The sequence below is a fragment of the Procambarus clarkii genome, chromosome 30, assembly GCF_040958095.1.
Source record: "Procambarus clarkii isolate CNS0578487 chromosome 30, FALCON_Pclarkii_2.0, whole genome shotgun sequence".
In the NCBI taxonomy this organism is placed as follows: Eukaryota; Metazoa; Arthropoda; class Malacostraca; order Decapoda; family Cambaridae; genus Procambarus; species Procambarus clarkii.
In genome coordinates this window covers 9065487-9092931 of record NC_091179.1, presented here as the reverse complement: position 1 = coordinate 9092931, position 27445 = coordinate 9065487, and the positions used below count along the sequence as shown (strand labels likewise).

Genomic DNA, 27445 nt, shown 5'->3' with positions numbered 1-27445 from the left:
AAATTCCAGCTTCATCATGGGGGATGACTTAATATTAATATAACAAAAATACAATTATTATATTAAATGTGAAGAAAAAGTGGAATGTAATGAAATGCCAATTTCTGGGCGAGCCCTGGTGGCTTCCTGAAACTACAATGCATATAAAGTGCCAAGCTAAGGTGCCATCAATCTGAGTACTTTTAGGCCTACTGGGGACCATGAGCCATAACCTGGACCCCCTCTAATAAGGCACAAATAGCAGTGGCACTATGATAAAATTGTCAGTGAATTTTCACATTTTTGGATTCGTGATAACGAGCATGAAAATCTACCACATCAGCGTAGCCAACCACTAAGGAACCTGAACAGGGAACAGCAACAATCTGGTGACCCCAGAAGTGCAGAACAGTCAAACATGGTAAGGCACAAGAAAACGCAACCTAGAAACCTGTAACATAGAAGTCGCACTGCAAACCACTGAAGTGATTGCGAGAGATAAAACCAAGCCACGCTGCCTTTGCATAAATGAATGTAATTTTTTTTTATAAGATAAAAACAAATAGGGTGACTGCTGCCAGCCTGGATGACTCCATAACCTCACAATGCATCCAAGCATAACTGAGGCAAAATCCGAGTCATGCAGGAGGTACGCAGAGAGAGCCTCCTTTGAAGTCACCTGGAAAGAAGGAAGGCAAAAACCTCCAAAGGACGAATCTGAGGAACCGAAGGGCACTTGGAAACAAACACTGGGGGTAGTCACACACATCTCAACCCACACAGGGAAGAGGGAAACGGATTCCCCGCATCCTGCACAGAAAACGCTCCGCAGAAGGAACAAGCATCAATGAAAGATCAAACAGGACCCAAAGGCCCGTGGCTGACTCCCCCAAAGCCCCAGGAAACATAGCAAAAGGGCCCCATGGCAGAGCCAGTATCCACACCCCCCACCCAGAATAGAGAAGTGGAGTCCAAGGGGAAAAACTTCAAATGTTGGGGTCAGATTAAAAGAAAGACCCAGAAGCCTCAGCAGGATCATTAGGCTCAACTGCCTCTGCCTAAGTTGGAAGGCGCAAACCCTAGAGCTGACCAAGCCATGTCCCAAGCCTCCACTCTAAAACCCTCACACACATTGGAGCCATAAACAAGGGGGGAGGGGGAGGGTGCACCATGCAAGAAGGGAAAGGAAGAGTAGGGACAGACAAAACCATGATTGAATTAATCAACACCATGAAGTTTGAATCCCTAAATACCAATCAGGGAAGCTCCAGGACAGCAAACTGGGCACACAACTTAGACCACTGTAAAACAGAAAACCTTAAGCATAAGGTGGTCACTGCCTGAAAACCGTAATCATAACTGTTTGTTAGATGAGCAGTGTGTGGAGAACAAGTCCTCAAACAACTCTGAGGCAAAGGTGTCACTGACCCAGCAGGCAGTTTATTGGAGGGAGAAGGTATGAGGAACACCACGTGGCACAGACAATATACTGTGCAACCCTCGAACTCGCACCAGGCAAGAGAGGGTTCAGCGAGGATATTAACTGGACTGCCAAACCTACAGGGGTTTCTCAGGGTCTGCAGAGGTCTGCCCTACAGGATGCCCAGGTACTGGGATCGCTATGCCAAAACCCCAGTGTTTAAATATGAACTGGTCCTCCTGAGAAAAGAAGGAAATTTTATATAGAATAATAGGGAATAGCAGCAGATGCACACTGGAATGGGTATAAGTAGACCAACCCAGCTCACCATGAGATTGAGAAGGCTGATCTCGGAATGCCTTGGTTAGGTCATGCACCCCGCCAGCCAGAATTCGCTTCCGACACCAAAGAAGACCGAAAGCCAAAAACAAACTTACTTACCTAGGAAGAGGACCACCACAAACAAGGATATTCTCTAACGGAGCGAACCTCGAACACTCCAGGAAAGAGAATCCTGACGGCACAAGGGCAACACTAGGAAGAACACAGGGAAGAAAACCCTATACACATGCAGCTCCAACTGCTCTAAACTACTGGCCTGGGGTTCCAGGTAGTCCAAAAGAACTCTACGATTGATGGCACCAATTAGATTATTTGGCATCAATTGGCACATATGACAATTTTTAATATAGTTCTTTACATTGCCATCTTATCAGCATTAGGGAGCAACAAGGGGCTTCCCCAAGAAATAGCTTTGATAAGATGTAACAGCCTTGACAAAGGACTGCCTCTGGCTATCTACACATTTAGTGACTTGAATCTTTACTGGCCTTAAGCATTTAAGTTTCCTCCTGCAAATTATCAAAACCATCAAAGCAAACTTGCACATTATTTCCCACATTAATTTTTTTGTGAAATAACACTGCACTATTTCAAAGCTACGTTTAATATGCAAGATTTCATCATTCGACACATTAACAATTATATATTTACAAGCATTGATCTTCTTGAGTTATTCAAGGGCACATTAGCCAATTTTTTATATAATTTTTCTTTAATGCCAAAATGAAAGAAAAAATATATTTAATAAAAAACATCCTGCACATAAATCATAATACAGTACGAGAGTAATTGATTAACAAACTCTAACCTTGAGCAAAGTTCTTTCCTCTCGAAGATTTTCTAAACTAACTTCAGCACGTGACAGTTTCTTTTGCAGAGTCATGTATTCACTACGAAGTGTCTCTATTGTACCTTCATGGCGACCTATGATGCCTGCAAAATAAGCTCAATAGTCAGACGATGAGTAACAATAATGTGGCTGAAGATATGAACAACCACACATCAGAAGATGGAGAAACAGCACTGTTTCGGTCGGTCCTGGACCATTATCAAGTCTTGCAATAAAAGCGAAGAAGGTACAGTACAGGCAAATAAATAAGGAAAGAGTAAGATGAGGAGCAGGTGAGAGAAGGTAATTTCTAGAAGAAGGTAAAAGATAAGAAAATAAAGGATGAAAGATACAAATGGGATGGGTGTGAGAATGGGATGAGAGGATGGTAAGAAAAGGGGGTAAGAAAAGGGGGAGTAAGAAAAGGGTGTGGGTTAAGAGAGGGAGGGGTGGAGTAAGAAAGGGGGGATAAGAAAAGGGAAGGGGTAAAAAAGGGAGGGGGTAAAAAAGGGAAGGGGTAAAAAAGGGAGGGGGTAAAAAAGGGAGGGGGTAAAAAAGGGAGGGGGTAAAAAAGGGAGGGGGTAAGAAAAAGGAAGATAACAATAGGGAAGGGAGTTAAGAAAAGGGAGGTGGTAAGAAAGGGAGGTGGTAAGAAAAGGGAGGCGTAAGAAAAGAGAGGGGTAAGAAAAGGGAGGGGTAAGAAAAGGGAGGGGTAAGAAAAGGGGGTGGGATATGCAAGGAGGTGGGGAAAGAAAAGAGGGGATAAGAAATGGGAGGGGATAAGAATGGATAAGAAAAGGGAGGGGGTACAAAAAGGGAGGGGGGTACAAAAAGGGGGGTGGGTAAGAAAAGGGAGGGGAGTAACATAAGAAGAAAGGTAACTGCAGAAGGCCTTTTGGCCCATACGAGGCAGCTCCTATTTATAACCACCCTAACAAACTGTTACCAAACTAACTGTTAGTTAGGTAACAGGGTTGTTGATTTGTGGAACCAATTACTGCGTAACGTGGTGGAGGTGGGGTCCCTCGATTGTTTCAAACATGAGTTGGACATGTATATGAGTGGGATTGGGTGGTTATAAATAGGAGCTGCCTCATATGGGCCAATATGCCTTCTGCAGTTACCTTTGTTCTTATGTTCTTGGCAATTGGCCAAGATGATCTCAAGATGGTTAATTAAATTTTGATTGGTCCCTCTAATGGGTTATGGTCATACTATGCTTAAAAAAATAAATGCCAAAATATTAATGTAAACTATTTCTTACCCATCAATTTTGAGCAGTCCAGGTCAAAATTGTCTAAATAATTATTGGTACAAATTTAATATAATCAGTGGCAAGCAGTAAGACTATAAGAAAGCATGTACATGTAAAATGTGAATCAAAGCAATAGATATTAAATGTTAAAACAATATAAATTTGAGAATTTCTTTGGCTTGCATCCCACCTTGCAAAGTAGAATTATTTTTCTCCAGAGATGCAATTTGCCGCTGTAATACCTCTGTATTACTCTGTAGTGTCTTCATCCTCTCATCATTATATTCAGCCTGGGAAACCAACTTGATATTTTCATTCCTGTCAATAAGAAACATAAAAATTACTTCAAAACCACTGAATACATTAAAGAGAAAAAACAATAGTTTTTTGGGGCAAAACATTACATACAAGACAAGTAACTAACATATATGGGCAAATGACCGGCAGCTGAAGGCCAGTATCTGGCACGTGAAGGCCAGTGTCTGGCACGTGAAGGCCAGTGTCTGGCACGTGAAGGCCAGTGTCTGGCACGTGAAGGCCAGTGTCTGGCACGTGAAGGCCAGTGTCTGGCACGTGAAGGCCAGTGTCTGGCACGTGAAGGCCAGTGTCTGGCACGTGAAGGCCAGTGTCTGGCACGTGAAGGCCAGTGTCTGGCACGTGAAGGCCAGTGTCTGGCACGTGAAGGCCAGTGTCTGGCACGTGAAGGCCAGTGTCTGGCACGTGAAGGCCAGTGTCTGGCACGTGAAGGCCAGTGTCTGGCACGTGAAGGCCAGTGTCTGGCACGTGAAGGCCAGTATCTGGCACGTGAAGGCCAGTGTCTGGCACGTGAAGGCCAGTGTCTGGCACGTGAAGGCCAGTGTCTGGCACGTGAAGGCCAGTGTCTGGCACGTGAAGGCCAGTGTCTGGCACGTGAAGGCCAGTGTCTGGCACACGAAGGCCAGTGTCTGGCACGTGAAGGCCAGTGTCTGGCACGTGAAGGCCAGTGTCTGGCACGTGAAGGCCAGTGTCTGGCACGTGAAGGCCAGTGTCTGGCACGAGAAGGCCAGTGTCTGGCACACGAAGGCCAGTGTCTGGCACACGAAGGCCAGTGTCTGGCACGTGAAGGCCAGTGTCTGGCGCGTGAAGGCCAGTGTCTGGCACACGAAGGCCAGTGTCTGGCACGTGAAGGCCAGTGTCTGGCGCGTGAAGGCCAGTGTCTGGCACGTGAAGGCCAGTGTCTGGCACGTGAAGGCCAGTGTCTGGCACGTGAAGGCCAGTGTCTGGCGCGTGAAGGCCAGTGTCTGGCACGTGAAGGCCAGTGTCTGGCACGTGAAGGCCAGTGTCTGGCGCGTGAAGGCCAGTGTCTGGCACGTGAAGGCCAGTGTCTGGCACGTGAAGGCCAGTGTCTGGCACGTGAAGGCCAGTGTCTGGCGCGTGAAGGCCAGTGTCTGGCACGTGAAGGCCAGTGTCTGGCACGTGAAGGCCAGTGTCTGGCACGTGAAGGCCAGTGTCTGGCGCGTGAAGGCCAGTGTCTGGCACGTGAAGGCCAGTGTCTGGCACGTGAAGGCCAGTGTCTGGCACGTGAAGGCCAGTGTCTGGCGCGTGAAGGCCAGTGTCTGGCACACGAAGGCCAGTGTCTGGCACGTGAAGGCCAGTGTCTGGCGCGTGAAGGCCAGTGTCTGGCCTTCACAACATGTAAAGGCAAGCATATGGTATACAAAGGCAAGAATCTGACATGTAAAGGCAATCATCAGGCATGCAAAGGTAAACATTTGGCATGTAAAGGCAAGTACAGTATTATATATAAATAAATTTTATAATTTGTTTAACTGTACCTTATTTTATCCATATTGACCCTAAGATTTTCATATTCATCTTGCATCATCTTATCATTCTTGGACTTTTCTGCCCGGTAATCTTCATGCTCCCTTTTCAATGTATTTACTTCTTTCTTTGACTTTTCTAAACTTTCCTGAAGCTTCTTCACTTCATCTTGTGATATTCCAGATGGTTCTGGAGTTGGACTTGTAGGCTTCTGAATAGAGAAACAGATTATAATGTTATCTACATAGTTTGATACAATATTGTGCACAAATTGTGTTTAACAGACAGAACCTTCAGTATCCTTAACCACTGCACTGCGCCACCCAACATAACATGGGGTATGGTGGTACACCACCCGACTGAGGAGCGATGTTAGGATATTGTAAGTTTCAAAATACGCGCACGGTGGGTTGGTTACGAGATGGAGGCCTATTGCCTGAAGTGAGTGGCAGACTTTTTAAAAAAAATTCCTGGCATGCCGCAAGGCCACAGATAGGCTCAGTTCTAATTGAGCAACCATGGCTGAGGCACGCGCCTCCAGCTCCCAATTCCCTATCGGACGCGGTGTTGAAAGATCACTGTCTGAAGGTACTATTCAGACATTATTGTTTGAAGTAGAAAAGGTTAGTGATAATGATGATCCAAGGCACGATAAAGCCCCTAATACAAGGGTCCGATACAGGTGATACTGACACGAATACAGACGATACAGCAAGCGTGTCTTGTACAGGACAAGCGCCAGGCATGCTGCGGCCTCACAGGCCATCGCCCTTGCCAGTATTTTCACCACCTATCTCATCTCCCATTTTTGACTTAAGTGATACTGTAGATGAATCATTTTCTGGGTTCAGTGACGCTGCTTCTGATACAAGTAGCATAGATGAACCGTGTGTTAGCGGCTACCATGGTAGTGTTACTAGATGGAGATTTGCTGTCTCAGCAGCACTACCTGCCAAGCTCCACCGTGTCTCCACCCATGACAACACTGACAACAGTGTCGCCTCTACATCTACTTTCCCTGGTCGCGCTACTAGTATACAAGGTAGAAGAGCTTCATCTCCTGGCCAACAGAGATTTAGCGCAAGAAAACGTACCCATAATAGTGGAGCCCATGGGCATGGGGCCGTGGTGGTGGTGCCAGTACAAGGAGCATGGGTGAATTTGTGTGTGAGGACCGTGATAATTTTATACCACACAAACCACAATTTGATGATGCTGATGTTGGGGTTGCGCACACTTTTCTATATACAGGTTATCTCGAGATGATTTCGGGGATTGATGTCCACATGGCCAGGTCCTCGAGCAGGCCTCCTTTATGCTACACGCCCCCAGGAAGCAGCCCGTAGCAGCTGTCTAACTCCCAGGTACCTATTTACTACTAGATGAACAGGAGCATCAGGGTGAAAGAAACCCTGCCCTTTGTTTCAGCCTCCACCGGGGATCGAACCCAGAGCCTCAGGACTACAAATCCTGAGCACTGTCCACTCAGCTATCAGGCCCCCAGGTGACAACATGACTGAAAGTGAATATTTTATGGCTTATTTTAATGAGCCATTCATGCAACATCTTGTTGACGAAACCAACAGGTATGCAGCGCAACTTATAGCAAGTGGCTTATTACCTGCTTCAAGTATGATACGTTGGAAGGACACCACTGTTGCTGAGTTGTATGTGTTTTTAGCTCTGTGTATGCTTATGAAACATTCTGTGAAGCACGTCATACAGGATTATTGGAACAAAGACTGCGCTGTTCCAACCCCAGTGTTTAAAATCAAAATCAAATGAATAAGATAATTAATTATTATAAAATCAACGAACAAGAACTACCTTACCCAGATCAGCTGAAAGTAGTATGGACATGAATTTAAAAATAAATATATGAAACCTTGTGTGTACTGTACATACTACTCAAACATTTGTGAGAACAGGAAGGAATAAGCATAATCAATACACTTACACCTCCAGCTTTTGGCGTCTGCTGTGTCAAAAGCGTGCGGTACATATCCCGTTGATGTACAAGATTTTCCATCATTGTTTCCTGTCGTTCTCGAGCGGCTGAAAGTTCCTTTAACTGTGATTTGGCAGCATCAAGTTCCTCCTGATAACAACAAATATGAAAGGTCAATACAAGTTAGATGACTAAACATTATGTTAGATAGGATAAAACCCCACACCCATGTATTTTGTGTATTTTATGTAAAGATTTACACCATGTCTTTCACACTCTCCTGAGTGCTTTATCAAGGATTGAGTATGTAGTTAGAACGAGACTTACATTTCAATGGCTAATACGATTGCTACCCAGGATCCAGTCCTTTTATCCTTCTTGACCTAATTTATCTTTATTCCCAACTGCCACAATGTACCTGTGAGCATATCTTCTATGGAATTATCCTTTGGAAGTGTTCATCAAGTTCTCCCTTAAACACTGTGAAGGGTCAGCCAGTTATATCTCTATATGTAGTGGAAGCGTGTTGAACAGTCTCGGGGCTCCAGTGTTGAAGTTCACTCTGAAGAGTACGTATTGCACCTCTGCTTTTCAACAGGGGTATTCTGCACATCCTGTCATGCCTTCTAGTCCTATGGGATGTTATTCCTGTGTGCAGATTTGGGACCAGCCCCTCTAATATTTTTTTCTAATTTTATAAGGTAGTAAGGGGCTCTAATTAATACTCTGAATACTTTTGCTGATAACAAAAGCTTTACTTCTGAGGATAGGTTTAGAAGAAAAATTATTCGAAGTGAATTAAGACTAGATCTGAATAAATGTATTAATGTAAGTACAGTACAGTACTATATTTCCAATATTTGCTCTCCTTTAGGTATGGATGACGTTACGAGGGATAGCATCCAGTCAGACACCTTTAACACTTTCGCTGCCTGATGACACTGTCGACGTCATAAAACCAAAACACGGAGTATGCCCGATGATGCAAACAGTGTCAATAATTTTTTTTAAATGTGTAGAAATTTCATTTATTATCCGAATACTATGGAACGTGTTTTAAAATGAGCGCTACCATCTGCCCATTCTCTGCATACCCCACGTGGCTTCCCGACTCCCGCTGTTTGGGTGCCCACCCACGCTGGAGGCTCATTATTTTTGTGACCTCGCTCGTAACAGCCGTGGCCTCCCCTGGAGTCGAAAAGTTTCTCCATTCTGGTTATTTGCTGTTACAGGCATTATAAACACTGCAAATTAACTTCTAGATGGATACTGATCAAGAACAGAGCTAATCCATGATGAAAGTATTGAAAGAAATACGTAGAGGGAAAGTTATTGGATTTTCATCGAAAGTATATTCATTCTGTCTGGGGATAGCACCTTGAGGCTGCCTGAAGCTATTATACTGATGCAATGCAATAATACTAGGTGCCATCAGTCGTGGAGTTATTTTGGCCTACCAGGAACAACGAGCCAGAAACTGACCCCCCCTCTCCCCCTCTCAAAGATGCACAGGAAGCAGTGGCAATATGAACACCTTACATTTAAAGTTAATCATGTCTGCCACCACCAGGAAAGGCACCCAGGAAATCAGTGAAACAAAACAGACTACTGCATGGTTAGAACAAAACTGTAGCCTCAAAAATTGACAAAAGAACTCCCCCAATAATGAAAACAAACCACCAAAATTTCATGAAACTAGTGCGAGGTAGTTTGCCCCTTGCCTCGCCCTCAGTTCTTTGATAATAATGCTTGATTACTGTCCAAGTCACTGTGGCTCCAGTCTCCTGCTTTTCAAGTGGAGCAGCCTTTGAGGCTGTTCTTAAACGCTGTATGTGTTTGTGTAGCGCGAGCCAGGAGTGAAGTGTGTTTGGAGCTGCATGTGCTCAGGGTTTTCTACCCATTTCCTGTCCCTTCGTCATTGTTCTTTGATTTCCGAGCGACTTATTTTGTCCTTTCTTTCTTGGCTGTTTCCTGATCAACGTCTTATACCGAATACTGACGCCTCTTATTTTGCGGCACTGGCAGAGATGCTCCGGCTTGCTTTCGGGGTGGAAACCTCTTCAGTCCCATTCCGCAAGCTTTCTCGCACTTTGCTTCACCTCCAGCTTGCTCATGTACCGCTTGAGCCTGCCTGGTCCCTTGACAAGGTTCTTTCTTCTGCTTGGTTTACAGTGGCCCCTTCGACCTTTCTGAGGGGGCAAGGTTCTGGCTCATGGTCCCCAGTAGGCCAATAAAAACTCCATAACTGATGACACCTAGTAGTATGGCACTGAATCAGTGTAATAGCTTCAGGTCTCAAGCCCCCCCCCCCCCCCGGCCCCGGTAAGATCTTATTATATTACACAATGGGTCCCAAGAACGTTAGTAGTAAAGTTCAACCTAAGAAAATAGTTGTGGGGATAAAAAAAAAAAAAAGGAGGGAGCGAGAGAATTCATAAACATTAAAACAGTATGCATGTAGTTGATCTGGCTAGGAAAATGTGTGCAGTATGGGAAGAACTGCAGTTTTGCTGAGAAGATTCATCCAGATAAAGCTGTAGTAAGCCATTGTATTAACCTTTTTAAATGACAGTGTGATTTCTCACTACAGACAATTATTAAAATGTAGGCAAAAACATGTGTCTTTAGAGAGATTCTTAGTGAGACAAACAGCCAGTAAGACACAACCAGGTCCTTATGGTATGCCTATGAAACATAGGAAAGAAAGTACCCCTGAAATGTCATCACTGCCTGATGTTATTATGGAAAGGGACTCCCTTTCCAAACATTAACACCTCGTCCCTCCTCATCATCTTCCATATGCCAAGAAGAGTCCTCAATAAAGGTAAAGTACAGTTAAATGTTCATTTATTTTATTTACAGCTCACATATACAGTATTCCTTGTTGTTTTGTGTATGAAAAAATTAATAGTATTCTGGATAAAATGTATTATTAAGTTAATATTTTTGGGCATGAAATGGATTAATTCAATTTACATTATTTCTAATCGGAAAATTTGATTCAGTGTACAACAGAGGACTGGAACAACAAGAAGTTTAAATGTATGCACCAGGTTAAATAGCTATGAGGCAGAGCTTGTTCCCTGAAGATATGTTTACTTGGCATGTAAAGAAAAACAACTGACATGAATGGGCAAGTAACTGGTATGTACTTGTACAGACCTATACCTGGAGCATACCTGGAGTTCAGGAGTTCTTTTACTCCCCCAAGCCCAGCCTGAGACCAGGCTCGACCTATAATTAGTTGGGATGCTTACCTTAAGCTCTTTTGTTTTTTCATCTACAGCAGAATGTTCAGACGCCTCCATCTGCTCTGATAATTCTCTTAGTGAGGTACGTAAACTTCTATTTTGCTCCTGCAATTCATTAATATCTCTGAAGCCTACTAAGCGTTGGGAAATGACATCTCCAGCAACTGATGGGCTCCTGGAACTATCCTCTGAAAGTGAAATTAAAAAAAAAATTATACATTATATATATATATATATATATATATATATATATATATATATATATATATATATATATATATATATATATATATATATATATATATATATATATATATATATATATATATATATATATAAAAAGGAAAAGCAAATATTCATTTGCATTTATGTCAAAAGGTAATCTTATCTGAATACTCTCTTATTCTCTTCTCTGAGGTTATGGGTATCTATTTACAATACCATCAAAGATGGTATTGGAAATAAACAAGCGAGTTTATTTCCAAATGTCACTAATTTGGAAGATTACATCTAACTGAAATACATATAATTATAAATTAATATGGAGGAATCTAATTTTTTCATATAGAATAATAAAGCTTTCCATTATATCATACAGTATATGATTTGTTTTTATTTGAGTTAAAACATAGAAATATGACCAAACCTAAATTACCAAACCATGTAGTTTAGGTTAATTAAGTAGTTTAGAAATTGCCAAATTTGGAAAATATATAACTTAACGAAAACTTGGTTTGTAGGGAAATCAGGCCTTCCATACTAGTTCAAATAGTGAGTTTGGGCTATTGGGTACACCATATATATATATATACATACATACACACTTTTTTTTTGTGTAAAAAAATGTATTTGTAAAAAATGTATGTACTCACCTATAATAGGTGAGTACATACATTTTTTTTACAAATACAGGAGAGAGAAAAAGTAAAAAAAAAAAAATATAAAGAACTGCAAATATTTACTATTTATGTATCAATATTTTGAAGTTCTAGTTTCCTGGTAATTTTCCTTTTTTTAAGAGAAGTATCTGCAGACTCTACTTTTAATTTTGATTGCCTATTTAGGTACTGCAGCTGATTTTGTTGGAATAGACACTAAATGTGTTGAAAATATGATAATACAACAAGAAATGTGGTAGAATATCAAATGACGCTGAAACTTGGGCATCTGTCTGGTAGCAATACAATCTGAATTATGTAAAAATAAAAATGTAAAACATGAATTCATTTTCATCCCCATCTCACTTGGAATGCTAGGTGGAGGAAGACCAGCTCTGGCTGCTTCAACTTGGGAAACTAGAATGGTCACTTGTTTGCTAAGATCCTTCATCTGGCTATCAAGTCGCTTATTTTCTCTATCAAGATAGTTTGTTCTTCTCCGTGCTTCATCAGCTTCTGATCTCTGTTAAGTTTAACAAATATATATTAATAACACATGAAGTGTTCATCAGTCATTACGTCTCTACCATTTGTAAGTTTGTTATAAGAATAATGAGGCTTACAACTCAAAATCAAACTGCATTAGACCTTAGTCATAACTTTTTCCTATTGATTTTTGCATGAAAAGCTATTCACAAACAATAACAGTGAACTGAAGTACAAGTCAATTCCTGGTCTGTTATAAAAACTCTCGATTCTAAAATTGTATACCAAAAACAGTTACACAAAATTTACCTGTTTCTCTAATTCCCCAAGTGCATCATCAAGCTGAGCATGAAGTGTGGTGATTGTTTCTAGCGATTTCTGATGGTCATCACGCTGCTTTTTTAACACTGGAACTCGTTCTTCAATTTCCTACGAAATATTAAAGATAAAGTCAAAAGCCTATTTGGTTCCACCTCCCTATCTTCTCATCAATATCCAGTCAACAGAAAAAGATTCATCCATTTCAATACCATTACAATTATTATACATGTGAGAATATGTTGATGTTTGTTGTCGAAGCACTATGTAAATCAAAGGTTGTGAAGAAGATAACAGTTTCTGGTGTCAAAATGGAGCAAATTTTAATCCACAAATTACTAAATTGATGAAAATAGTGGCATTATGATTTTTACTGACCGTATATTAGTGGTGATGCTGGTGGGAGCAGTGGGTGTGGTGGTGACAGAATGAATGCACATGACACCACTAATAGCTTTATATATTTGACTGAGAGAGTGTTTCAACACAAATGTCTCAATTTCTTGAAGATGGAGCTGGTGTAATAAACAAATGAAGTGTTGGTAAACTTTGAGTATGAGTATACTGAATATATGCCATCCAAAATCAAATCATCTGTAAAAATTCCATTTATTGTCCAAATATTATGGGACTTGTTTTAAAATGCGCGCCAATGTCTTCTCGTTCTCTCTAAACCCACGTGCAATCACTACACTGCTGCATGGGATGGCCACCAACGCAACAGGTGGGTAGCCACCCACCCTACCCTACAGTCGAAATAAGTACTCGTTCTGGTTGTTTTACCTCGGGTATTTTTTTGTTACTGCCATTATAATTATGAATCATAAAAATGAATGATCTAGTGTAACACAATGTCGAGTATGAATAACGACTGCAAACAATGACGACAAGCCGGGTTTTTTCCACATCATGATGTACTTTATCTTATTTTATTAATAATGGTGTTGTTCTATTTAACATTATATAAATATATTCCTTTAGAGCACTCTATTGCGAACAATTTGATACCAAAATGAACATTGTAGCACAAAAATTGAGGCGAGAAAACTGTAAAGAGGGTAAACATTGAAGTGTAGCTCACGGGCACTGTGCGGCCTACCTTGCAGTGCGCTGTAGGTGGCCTGCTGGGGCAGCCAAAGTGTTAATGAAGTGGTAATAGTACAAGGTTGTAGTAGTGTACAGTGTATACAGCTCAATACTAAAATCAGGTGGGCAGGCAGGAGAGATATAAATATAAGTTTGTATTTATATTTACAGATTTTCAAATATAAATTTATGAAATATTTATGACTTCAATAAGTAATATTCATTTTCCTTTCTCAATTTCTTTTATCTATGAAAAAATCAGGAAAAGTGTAAATTTCTTAATAATAAATATTAAGAAATTTGCAAAACAGTAATTTTAAAAATTGGCTTTAGTAGTTGCTGAAACAGAAAGCAGTTAGTAAATATGAGAGAATTCTGCAGAGTTCTGCACTAGAAAGAGAGCCACTTAATTAAGGAATTACTGTACTTTTGCCTCACCTATTGTTAAATCTAGTTAGCCAATAACAAGGATATATATATTTTATCATACCATTCACCATAATTCATTAAATGAAAACTGTACTGCTATGTTTTCAGTTCAGTTCAATTACCTGTAAGATTTGGTCAACATAGCGCTTGAGTCGCTTGTTTTCTTCCTCAGTAGCCATAAGCTTCTCAGAAACAGAAAGGTACTCTGAGTACAGCTGTGTGAGGCTCAAGCCACGACTCACTAGCTGACTAGCCGCACTTGCCGCGGGTGATAGTTCATCATAACCTCCATGATCTGTGGATTTTTTTTTTAATATTAAGTCATCCTCCAACATTTTCACAATGCATGCTTCTTAAACTATCATCCATTTACACAATTTCAGATTAAATGTTTAGATTGAATATAAAAGCACAGCTTAAGAGACTATACGACAAAAATGCAATCTAGCTTAACCATGTGCATAAATGTTGCCAATTTTGTTTAGCCAATAGCATACAAATTATATAATATGTTACCTCTCTTGGCATTAGCCTCCAGTAGCATATTAACTTTGTCTAATTCTTCCTTCAGATCCTTTACTAATAAATTAGACTGACGCAGAGCTTCAGCACTTTCCTCATCACCCTTGGTTTTTGCACGCTCAAGAGCCCCATAGTGATCACTAGCTTCCTGCAATAGTTTACGAAGCTCCTCAACAGCATTCTCTAGTTCACTGGCTCGTTCTTTCTCATTCTGTGTAGATGCTACAATGAAAGAAGTGAATTAGTTTTTACTGAAAAAAATTAAGAGGTATGGTTAACTGTAGAAAACATATTTTTTGGTGTTAAACCCGCAAGCCATGACTGTACTTATTACAGTTATACTGGGATTACTGCACCGTCTTACTAGGTGAATACACCATAATTGATTTTACAATAAATTACTAGATTTATCATTTTATTCTTAAGACTAAAATTTTGTTTTCAATTACTCAATTAGAACACCAAACATCACTAATTTCAGATTACATATTTCTCAATACAGAAATTGGAAATTTAATGAGTTACTGTAAAATGGTACCAGGGAGCACTGGAGACAATCATCCAGGCTGAGTGACATTAAAAAACACAAATCCAGCTTTCAACCCTTATGAGATCTTAGCAAAACAGACCAAGCAGTGCTTTAGGTAACGAGCAGATTACCTAAAGCACCTCAAACCACCAGGTCTCGGCACCCTATATAACACAAAAGGGTCTCTGCAAATAAAAGAATTTGGAAACAAGGAATAGAATGGGAGCAACAAAGTGACATACTTAGAGAGGTACATTTGATATGAACTCAAAAGACACAAAACAGAGCACTCGTTCTAGAGACCAAACTGATTCCAGAGGTGCATGAGCAGGCTGAACGTGAAACCGCATGAGACAGCTTGCAAAACAGAGCCAAGGAAGCATTGATCCCAAACGCAAGCTACAGTGACTTTGCCAGTGCTACACAAAATGTGGCAATAGTATTCAGCACGAGATGCCAATCAAGAAGCAACCAAGACAGAAAAGAAAGAACCACCCATTCAGAAACAAACAAACCATGCCGAAGAGAGAAAGTGACAGAATGACCGCCAAGAAACCTCATACTGCCACTTCGAGGAAACCCCACAGGTGAGAGAACGCCATAAAGGTGACGATACGCCCGCAACAGAAACTCCAGATATGAAGAGCAGAGAAGTTTGAACCAGCGAAGTACTAGTACATCACTGGTGGGTCCGCCCGGTGTCGTACTTCCCTGGTTCGACCTTCTCCTCTCATTGTGTCTGGCATTTTGACAGGTGTGGATCACCCTTTCCATACTGATCAGGTAGCCTGTTAAAGGTGTCCCACCTGCAGTCTTCCTGACAACAGTTTGTCATGGCTTGGAGTGTCTTCTGCCATTTTGTCCCTTCGCTGGTGCTTATCAATTTCCATTTTGTTGTTCTGTCCTTTTTTGGCTTTTTCTTACTTGCCATCTTCTGCCATATGTTGTCACCTTCTCTCTTCTTGTGGCATTTGTGGAGCCACTCTGGCTTGCAATCAATGTCGTTTCTTTTCGGCCCTGTTTTGCATGCTTTCTTGCAGTTTCACCTCTGGCCTGGTCCTTAACTGGGTTCTTTCTTTTCTTTCGTCCATTCCACTTCCGGTAGCCCCTTCAATCATGGCTTGTTTGAGCAAGCATTCTTTTGTTTTATCTGGCTTCTGGTTGCCTGATGTGGGTGCTTCTTGGGCACTTTTGGTGCCAGGGCTTTATTTTTTTGGCCCTTGTGGTTGCTTTGTGGGGTTGCTGGTAGCTCCTTTTCTGGCTGGGAATGTGTTGGATGGCTTTTGGTGGTGGACACTTATGATGCCAACCAAGAGTTCCAAACCAGGGACGCAACCAACTGGGACTTCCTCCAGTACACCAGGAACCTGAACCCAGCAAGCTAGCCTCCTGTTTTATCTACATTACTGTAGATAAAACAGGAGACTAATATGGCTGACTAGGCACACATCAGAATAAGAACTGGTGGTGAGGAGGCCAGCTGGACCAGTCTGCCTCCCTCCTTCCCCCAAATGATGGCGGGGAAGGTGACATAGACACAGCCACCATGTGACTTTTCAGAGCATCTCCAACCAATGAAATGATAACTATTCACTTACAGGCATACCTCAGAATAAGAGTTTAATCCGTTCCTGGAGACGCCTCGCCTTCCGAAAACTCGCATTCCGAAGTTAATTTCCCCATAAGAAATAAAGGGAAATGAATTAATCCATTCCTGACTACCCCAAAAACCCCACATCAAACTAAATTTTTATACCTAATTTACCTAATTCATCTAAATAAACCTACAAAACTGTGTTCCAGTTATTACTTACCTTGCTGTCGAGTGCTGTAGGCGTATGGAAGATGGTGAGGAGGGGGGAGGAGGAGAGGAGTTACTGTTTGGAAGGGGAGTCCCCTTCCATAATCACATCACATAACCCCATGCCTTGTAACACTATGGATACCACTTCTCTTTCTAAATTTTTCAAACCAGCCCCTGCTTGCCTTAAACTCTTTCTTATCTGCATCACTCGTTGCAGGGGTATTCTTTAGAAGGTCTTCGTGCAACACCCTGGCTTTCTCACAAATAATGGCCTCCGAAACACTATCACCCCTCAACTCCTTGTCGTGTATCCAAATTAATAACAACTTTTCCACTTCTTCAAGTATTTGTGGTCTTTGTGCCGTTAATGTTCTTACTCCTTTTGCCACTTTAGCACCCATAATCTTATTTTTCTTCTTAAGTATAGTGCATATTGTTGATGTGGCTTTGTTGTACTGCCTACAAAGTTCAACAACACGTGTACCGTTCTCATGCTTCCGAATGATCTCTTGTTTCTCCTCTATTGTCATCCTCACATGAGCTTTCTGGCCTTTATCCTTACCACTGGCTTTCTTGGGACCCATGGTGAGATATATAATAACAAATTGTATAGACAAATCACCAAAAATCCAACAAAACACTGAAAATCCGCGAGAAGAATTGATGTGGGGGTAGTCACTGAGCGCGAGACAATAATAAACTGAGGGGCGGCGGGGCGGAGGGGCGACGATCGCCGAACCACCACGCGCTAGGTCGGCCTGTACGCGTATCAACAAACTCGCGTCCCGAAGTAACCCTCGCCTTCTGAGACAAATTTTTGGAGTAAATACTCCTCGCCTTCCGAAAACCTCGCATACAGGGACAATTGCATTCTGAGGTACCACTGTATTTCCATTTTTTTTTACAATTTGCATACAAATCTAATAATTCTGTAGTTTTTTGTTTTTTGTTTTTTTTGGGGGGAGGGGGGGGGGTGCTTAGGTGGGTATGAACATTTTTCCATTGCCACTGCCCAAAGGTTAATAACAACTTCAGTTCTCAGAATATCAGGACGACAGAAAGGACACCTGATCAAAATTCCATAGAAGACATCATCACAAGTGCATCAGCAGTCCGGAACTGAGGTGACATGGTCAGGTCAAAAAGGATAAAAGGTTTGGATCCAGGGTAGCAGCATTGAGATGTAAGTCTTGTCCTAAGCACATACTCAGATCTTGACAAAGCACTCAGGAGAGTGCAAAAGACTTGGTGTAAATCTTTACATAAAATTCTCAAACATACAAGTGTGGGTTTTATCCTAAATAATAATAATAATAATAATAATAATAATAATAATAATAATAATAATAATAATCAGACAGTTGTTTAATTGAAATTAGGAAAATATCTGATAAGATATTTTAGGAATGTAACCTTATTTTTTTCCTTATAAATTGAGGTGTGCTCTTGGTGAGGGTTTCAAGGAATGTATTCCTCAAGCAGTCAGGGTTTACTGTATAGTATAAAATGAAAATTACATAATCAAACTGCCAAGAGACACTATAAACAGTACAATTCCATGCTGTACATGTTAATACGGCATCTGACAAATCATACCTTGATATATATCAGTGAGCTTCTTTTGTGCAGCTAATTCTTGCCTAAATGTTTCTTCGAGTTTCACTTCTGATTCTCGAGATGAATTCAACGTCTCCAGCAAATCCTTTATTCTTTGACATTTATCCTCCACCTGTTTTTGCAGTTGCTCTTTCTCTTCTTTCACAACATGCAACTGCAAAATGAAACAAAACAATTTAAGTTAGTCATTTGCAGTTCCATCTGAGTGGCATTCATTCATGATCTTTATCTCTCAATTAAGACTGGAGTTATGCCAAAGACAGAAAATGCAAATTTATGCACTATACCTTAAGATTTAGTTAACAATTCTGCAATTTCTTTTCCTCTTTTTTTTATTTCTTTAGAGAAATAGACAAAAGAAATCCTCTCCAAAAACAACAATTCTATTCCATCATAGTCTAAGCCAAATGTACTTATATTTGTGTGCCTTAACCTCACTGGGTCACATATATACAGTACTATGGATGACAATTCTTTTTTAATTTCTTAACACCATTTTTTTGTTTAAATCACTCCTTTTCACATCAATAAAATCCTATACTAATTACCCCCTTCAATTAGATTCGGTCTTCTTTGTAATGACAATATAGCAATAAATCATAAAAGCTTTAATTTTTACATATGCTCATTAAAAGTGATTCAGAATTTGATGGATATTATTTATATGACAAATATTTAATAAAAAGCGGTTGGGAATACAGTGATTTGCGTAAATAATAGAATGTGTTAATAAGGCGTGTAGTTACAGCACGTTTAGAAAATTTTAAATATGTATGCTCTATTTACAACTGAAATTTTAATTTTGTTTAGTTTCAGATTTCAAAATTCTGATTCAGATTTAGTTTTAGTTTCAAAATTCTTTAAAATATTTTACAGATATCTGAAATAAATTATGATAAATTTCTGATTGTCATCACCATTAAATAAAATAATAATGCTGTGTGATTGTGAATGGAATACTGTATGTTGAATTTTTAAATTGTGTATCTAAATTTTTTGTTCCACAATCATATTTTTGCTAAGACCTGACATTGGTTAGGGGGGGGGGGGGACATATGATTGTATTTAATGGTATTCAAAGATGACAAAATAATGAGTATTTTGTAATGTCATACTGGTGACATTATTTAGAATTTTTTCATTGAGATGAAAACATCAGTGCACATTTTTCAGTGTCAAACTTTACCTCACTATTAATACTACTGTACCTTACAATTTGTTCTCACATTTCAAAGCTATCACTAATGTTTCAGGTAAATAATTTGTCATTGTATCAGTTCTACCAAATTTACCTCTTCAATTTTATGGTTAAGATCAGTTTGAAGGCCAAGAATAATGCTAGAATGTTCTTGCCGTTGATTGACGCTTTCTTCCGTTCTCTGTTCAAGCTGATGCTGGAACAAAGCTATCTGACGTGTCAGCATACCATTCTCTTGTTCCAGTCTCTTTTCTCTGTCAACAGAAATTACACAATTTAAAGGTTCATAAATGGTCCTGCTCAGTTGATCAAATGATAAAAATGCAATTTTTCTGCCCCATAGCAAGAGCATTGGTAATGTAAGTAAATATTTATTTCCTTCCTAACCTTTGGGTTAATGGGTTATAGTTTATAGTCTTAGTTAGATGCTTCAACATGAGTAAAACTATACAGGCAAAGCTTAGTGGCCTAACAAAACCCCATTGCTTATCCCCAGAGAACACTTAAGAACACTTAACCTGGCCCCTGGCCAGAAGGATTTCACAAGCTACACTCAGCTAGCCTCCAAATCATCAGAGGTCAATCTATCCTCCTAAAATAAGGTTGCATTGTAAGGGCTCTTATATGACATTTCCAAGGAAATATAAGAGAAAAGATAGCTTTAATTCAGATACATCATATATGAAACATTATTAAAAACCATACTTTGAAGCTTTAGAATGGCTCTATCAGTAAATGTGCTCTTTATAACCCTGAGCATGAGGCAGAGCTGGCACACAACTGACCTGTATTTTAGCTGCAATTCACGACTATTTGCTTCCTCTGCCTGGATAACAGCCTCACACTTCGCTCGGGTAGTTTCACTCAGTTGTTCCGTTAGTTTTTGTACCTAAAATTAATATTTTTTTAATTAAATATTATTAATGACTTGTCAAATATCTCTCAGCCCTTCCAGATACTAATTGTCAACCCTAAGATTGCTAATTAGCATTCCCACAAGCTGTCCAGCTGCTACACCTGACCGCAACCAGATGGCAATATTTGGCAACACAGGGTCCTCTGAATCTAGCCATGTCGCAACTGAATTAAGTCCAAAAGAAAGCCCAGGAGAAAACAGATAGAATAGAAAGCTAAGAGAAGTATTTTTTATTGTACACAAATCCTGATATTCAGTTTATCTTGTACCTTCTTTGTACTGTATTCTATTGTGGTGTACCTAAGCCAAATGATGCATCTGAGAAAACATGATTAGGTGAATATAACATACTATATAGTTGAAGCATATTAGCAAAGTCGTGATCATGTGGCCAGCGTCTGTAGTTATAATCATGCTAGTGTGTGACATAGTACTTTCATTACAGTTAAAGAGAACAGCACACTCCAACCAGTCATTGAAACTCGAGTCAACACGATTATGTCAATAAGCATCCTGGAGTTCCAGACCCAAGAGCCAAGATAAACCCAAAACCACTTAATGTGCAGCCAGAGAAATCAACCAGGAAGCTGGACAAAGGATGTGGGCATTAACCTCTAACAATTCAAGGATTATTCTTTTATTGTCCAAATCTCTCTTCACAACCAGGAAGAGAAAGAACTAGATGCAAAAAGAAACAGATCACAACAAATTGCCCCTTGAACCAGCACAAAATTGATGTGAGCACAGAAGAGATGATCAAGCCCAGGACAGACCCAGAGACCCCTCCCTGTACCATCCATGAATTCCTGGTCAAAGCCTGGGATAAGTAAAGGTAAGTATTCCAACACATGAGGTTTGTAACTACAGAATAGTTTTTACTATATAAGTACAGTATTTAATTAATATCTTTGAAGTCCTTAAAAGCTTACATTATACCCTCACTGATGTTTCTAGATCGATTTACTGCCCTTGCTAATTACAAATTATAGATGAGAAACAAGTGCCTTAAAAATAGTAGATAATAAATATGTATAATTAAGTGAAACTGTATCAATTTTGTTTAAGTAAATATGAAGTTGATTGATACACATTAGAATGACAAAATGTGCAAGCTACATATTTTTTCACAAATGATTATTTGATGAATTATAAACTTTAAAATTATGAATGGAACAAGCACAGGTAAAAATGTGGGTAAATTTGAGACATTCGGTATAGTACAACTAGTGAAATATAAGCCTAGCCAGTCATGGTATATTGGCTAGTTTTTAGGATTGGTGATTCTGCTTGGTGAGTTTGGAAAAGTCTCAAGTGGCCTAATGAAGCTTTTTTGTGGTATGCCAAAATCTACCAAGAAAATAGAGTAAGGAAGTCACAAATTCAAATTATTTAAAACCTTCCTGATTTGATTCACATAAACCTATCCAAGGCCAGCTAACAGCCTGAAAATTACTGGTGAAACAAATACAGTACTAAGGCCCTATAATATACTTCAAAGCAGGGGGTATAAAATCAATATTCAAGTTAAACAGAAGTCAAACTTAAGAGTGTAACATTAGAACAAAGAGTGTAGCATTAGAACAAAGAGAAAACAGAAATGGAGTGTGCACTAAATGCAGTGAACCTACTTGCTCCTGAAGATCTTGTATTTGTTTGGCCCGGGATTCAAGGTTTCCTGCCATGGCTGCTGACTGTGAGGATACATCTTCTTTCTCATTTTGTGACCTGAATCAGACACTGGATAGGTTAATATCTAATAACATTTAAAAAGTTAAGATACTTTTTCAACAGCAACAAACTAACAATTTAAAATAATTAAATATAGTATATATTGCAACAAATACAGTACTCTGCAATATCAAAACCAAACTACCCTATCTAATCAAGAACACAGTAGACCCCCACACATTAAGAAGTTGTATTGTGTATTTTAAGGGCAAGAACCCATGTTGGGTTATAGATATAACATGGAGATGGCTTCTTCACAGGCTTTGTTTGCAAAATATGATTAGTCAAAGGCTGTGATAAAACGTGAGAAAGGAATTCCAGAGTTTGCAAGTATGCAGAAGAATTTTCCAGAAGAGTGGTACAAGATGGTCCAACATTGCACCTGGAAGGCATGCCATAGATGGAAAAGAAAACTTGGCAAAAATACCTGCAATACTGATTTTGGGGGGTTGAAAAGCTCAATCTTTTGCTGTCACCAAATGAATATAGTGAGGCAATAAGATGGGCAAATAAAATAGTCAACAAAGGATTTTTTAACACTTTCGCGCTATCTGGACACGCCGGCGCGTCCCGTTTCGTCTAACGCTAACGCATAGTGGACATAAAGTTGAGTCCTCTTTTAAAATATTTGTATAAAATTCAATTTTTATCCGATTTACTTTGGGTTTGTTTCAAACTGCGCGCTATGAGGCTCTCTTTCTCACCACTAGGCTGCATGGTACAATAATTTCATGAAAGGTGTGGATAACTTCGATCAAATGGTATTTTGTCCCAAACGGGTTGCAGGTGGGTGACTTTAGCCGTTTATACTGGTAATGCTTCCCCCATATCATGTATTATATGCATATGTCTGTTTAGGGAATTTTATTCCGATCAATATACAACCAAAAATAACTGTGTGCAACAAGTATAAACTTGACAAACATAACAAAAGTAAAAACATTTCGTGTGTGTTTGACGCTCACTGATATGTTCCAGCGTTGTTTTATATTTGGCGCTATTCTAACTTACGCTTTGTTGATATTTTTTACCTATGGGCACATAGAACATTCTATTGCGAACACATTGACACAAAAATGAATGACGTACATAGAAAATTAATGTCATGAGAGTGAAATAAGTATAAACTTTCAAAGCGCCGTGCGTCGTCCCGTCACCGATACCGGGTAACAATTTCACCACTTCCCACACTCTTGCGGGCTGGCCGCATCATTATTCTACGCTTATATTCATATCACCGTGTTGGGAATTTCATTGCGAGTCCATTGATACCAAAATTAACGCTGTAGAATAAGTGTGGAGGTGATTACAATCCCAAGAGTAAAAACATTTTGTTGCTGATGGGCGCTCACGGCGAGTCATCTTCGTAGTTATTTATTTGGTGCTGGTATCCCTATACGTTTCGTGACTTTTTTTACTGATGTTCTTCTAGAGAATTTTATTGCGAACACGTTGGTACCAAAATGAAATACGTAGCATGAGAACTAAGGTCAGAAGAGTAAAAAGAGTATACACATTTTTGTTTTTACGCTTAAGCGATAAAAACGCCGCGCGCACATTCGGTTGGCTGAGTGACCTTCGCGGAAAGCGCGAAAGTGTTAATAATATGGGATTCTCAGGTAAGAGTTACTGCACTGATAAGAAATTATGCCAATGACGAGAAAAGGGAAATGTTTATGTACTTTCCTGTGCCAAAAATTTAGACCATTGTCAGCTGTATGAACAAGATCTTGACTGAAAATTAAATAAAGCTATAGTAGATTACCATTAATGGTAATTTCAGAAGTGAACCTTCACCATAAGTTTCCACCGAAAATGGTTTTAATTAATTTTTTGGTTCAAGTGGGATTGCACTTAAGAATCTCACCAGTAATACTTCTATACATATCTACCATCTTTTCAAGAGGACCAAACAATGCCTTTAGTATAAACAAAATATTTAACTCTTTGTTTTTTATTGTGGAAACTGTTATTATCTGGGGAAGTGTTGTCACCAAACTCCTGAGTCATAGCCTTCTGGATATGGTGTTAAATCTTGTATAAATACTCCCTTCAGGAAGTATCCTGACAACATTGATTTTTCAGTTCACTTTAGAACATAATGTTATAGAACATAACCTTAGAAACCATCTGTATGAAGAGAAGCTAAGAAAACTAAATTTTCTCTCATAGAAAGGCATAGAATAAAGGAAAACTCAACTGAAGTGTACATTATGTGGCTGAAAATATAAACCAAAGATAAACTATGAAACAATGGATTGTAGTTACAGTAGTTAAATTTATATTTATTAAATTAGCAAAATACTGAATCATAAATTGGTTGTAGATCTAAAGAACAAGGGCCAGATTCACGAAAGCACTTACGAACCTGTACATCTTTTCTCAATCTTTGGCGGCTTTGTTTCCAATTATTAAACAGTTAATGAGCTCCGAAGCACCAGGAGGCTGTTTATAACAATAACAACAGTTGAATGGGAAGTTTTCATGCTTGTAAACTGTTTGATATATGTAACTAAAGCCGTCAAAGATTGAGGAAAGATGTACACGTTCGTAAGTGCTTGCATAAGTACTTTCGTGAATCTGGCCCCAAGTTATCAAATATCACAGAAGCAAACTCACTTCAAAGTTTCAAGTATCAGACTTGATATGAGGAAAAGTGGTTGAATGTAAACAAGAGAGAGTAGTTGCATTGCATAGGCAAATACGTCTTTTGCAAATTCCTTTCTTCTAATGAACTTAACCACAAAAAAAAAAAAAAAAAAAATCACCTAACACAATATGCATGGCCTATTTTTCCTTGCATTTTACATATTTTTGCATTAATTATGCAACTCCTGCTACATCCACAGGCGTGTAGTGTGACTTTATGAAGCATGATGATCTTCCCAAAAAGTACGTCTTGTTATGCAAGAGTCTACTGTACATATTAATATACAAACAATTATGTGCATCACTCAACTGTTCCACCTCACGTGTCAGAGATGTTATCTTAGACTTTGCTTGTTGTACCTCATCTTCTAAAATAAATAAACTGTTTTTTAAGTTTTCATTTTGCTTCTTGGCTGCCTCCTTCAGACGAGTTTCCTCTTCCAGTTGACCTCGAATGCCTACCAACTCCTTTTCAAGCTGAAATTTTTCTTGTTCTGTAGTAATAAAAAAATATATAATTTACTTAATTTATGAAATTTTATAGAATAATTCAGGATAAAAAAATATGGAAAATTACTTAATTCAAATGAGACAATCTGTTAACTTTATGATTACATTGTATACCATAGGAATGAATGTATGTATGCAAAGTTTTCAACATTTTCATCATTCATGTCTACCGTGTATATTGGACAAAATTTAATTAAGCTTGGTTATTATTATGAAACAACTTAAGTAAACTCTCCGTGAAAATGCCCCTCAATTGTAGACCTGTATCATTGACAAGTGTAATAGTGAAAGTATTGGAAAAAATAATAAAAACTAAATGGGTAGAACACCAGGAGAGAAATTATATAATATCAGACAGACAGTATGGTTTTCCATCTGGAAGATCCTGTGTATCGAATTTACTCAGTTTCTAAGATCAAGCCACAGAGATTTTACAGGAATGAGATGGTTGGGTTGACTGCATCTATCTGGACCTAAAAAAGGCTTTAGACAGAGTTCCACATAAGAGGTTGTTCTGGAAACTGAAAAATAATGGAGGGGTGACAGATAAGCTTCTAACATGGATGAAAAATTCTCTGACTGATAGAAAAAGGAGGGCAGTAATCAGAGGCAATGTATCAGATTGGAGAAATGTCACAAGTGGAGTACCACAGGGTTCAGTTTTTGCACCAGTGATGTTTATTGTCTACATAAATGATCTACCACTTGGTATACAGAATTATACAAACATGTTTGCTGATGATGCTAAGATAATAGGAAGGATAAGAAACTTAGATAATTGTCATACCCTTCAAGAAGACCTGGATAAAATAAGTATATGGAGCACCACTTGGCAAATGGAATTTAATGTTAATAAATGCCATGTTGTGGAATGTGGAATAGGAGAACACAGACCCCATACAACCTATAAAGTATGTGAGAAATCTTTAAAGAATTCTGGTAAAGAAAGAGATCTAGGGGTGGTTCTCGATAGAACTATCACCTATCATGGAGTAGCTGACAAATTAAAAAAAATAAGATGTATTATGGATAATGAAAACCATGAAAACAAAGCAGCATCACTGTTCACTTTATTCTGGTTTAAAATATCTATCCAATTTATGTAGTTTAATTACAATCTTGCTCTATGCCCAATGAAAAAATATACAAATTATTGTCAAACACCCCTTAATTTCGGCTTTACAGTAATATCAATTAATTTACTAAATTAGTTACTGTACAGGATATGTAACAAAACAGAGGGCACTTTGTGCATAACATTTATCTCCAGCAAATGTTAAACCTCCCATGCATAAAGCACCCCCAATAAAATTCAAACATAAACTTATTCTATCAGAATTAAACGATTTATATGACCAACACAAACGTAAGTCTATGGAAGAGTATCTAAACGATTGATCAAGTTTTAACAACCATTACACGAGCTTTGAACGAGGCGTCTGTTAAGATTTTGACCGTACCACATACAAGTTTAAATCCATCCCCGGTGTGAGGCCTTAAAGACAGCTTACCGGAGTTGAGTTTTAGCTTCTCATTTTCAATCTTTAAGCTTGTGACTTCCTTAAGCTTTGCCGCCCATACATCTTGAAGTTTTTTGGCTACATTATCCGGTATATGAGTCTTTTCTTCGGTAGAAACGAGTTCAAAAAACTCCTGCCCTTCAGACGCTGCCGCCATGTTTGTTGTTGTGGCTTGACACGTGTGTTCGGACCCGTGCGCGCCGCCGCCGCCGCCTCCCACTCCTCTTCACAAAACCACCTTACAAAGGATAAAAATGCTTAGGCTAGCTCATCCTAACCCTTGCGCAGAAACCCTCCAAAATTTCTTTATTGAAGGTCAACATTGTTCCAGAGGGATAACTAAAACTGGAACTGAACTCAGAATGTTCTGATTTCTAATTTGTACCAAGAGAGACAACAACAGCTCTTTCCTGCACCGTGGGAGATTA

At 39.3% G+C, this 27445-nt stretch overlaps 1 protein-coding gene across 2 annotated transcripts in view; it reads right to left on the bottom strand.

The window, feature by feature from the left end:
* Positions 1–27200, bottom strand: part of LOC123765595 (nucleoprotein TPR) — an 83028-nt gene extending 55828 nt beyond the window's left edge. Inside the window, exons 1-15 of one of the 2 annotated variants that reach the window (XM_069333859.1) lie at positions 27009–27200; positions 25298–25481; positions 22239–22335; positions 20480–20583; positions 19789–19948; positions 18476–18650; positions 14541–14768; positions 14147–14319; positions 12501–12620; positions 12072–12228; positions 10834–11015; positions 7586–7726; positions 5640–5839; positions 4016–4143; positions 2550–2674 (exon numbers count right to left, since the gene is read on the bottom strand). In XM_069333859.1, the coding sequence (XP_069189960.1) occupies positions 2550–2674; positions 4016–4143; positions 5640–5839; positions 7586–7726; positions 10834–11015; positions 12072–12228; positions 12501–12620; positions 14147–14319; positions 14541–14768; positions 18476–18650; positions 19789–19948; positions 20480–20583; positions 22239–22335; positions 25298–25481; positions 27009–27174 (2340 nt within the window). In that variant the 5' untranslated portion in view covers positions 27175–27200. The remainder of the gene's footprint in view (positions 1–2549; positions 2675–4015; positions 4144–5639; positions 5840–7585; positions 7727–10833; positions 11016–12071; positions 12229–12500; positions 12621–14146; positions 14320–14540; positions 14769–18475; positions 18651–19788; positions 19949–20479; positions 20584–22238; positions 22336–25297; positions 25482–27008) is intronic. The other variant, XM_069333858.1, reaches the window with a different exon arrangement.
* Between the last annotated feature and the right edge of the window lie 245 nt (positions 27201–27445).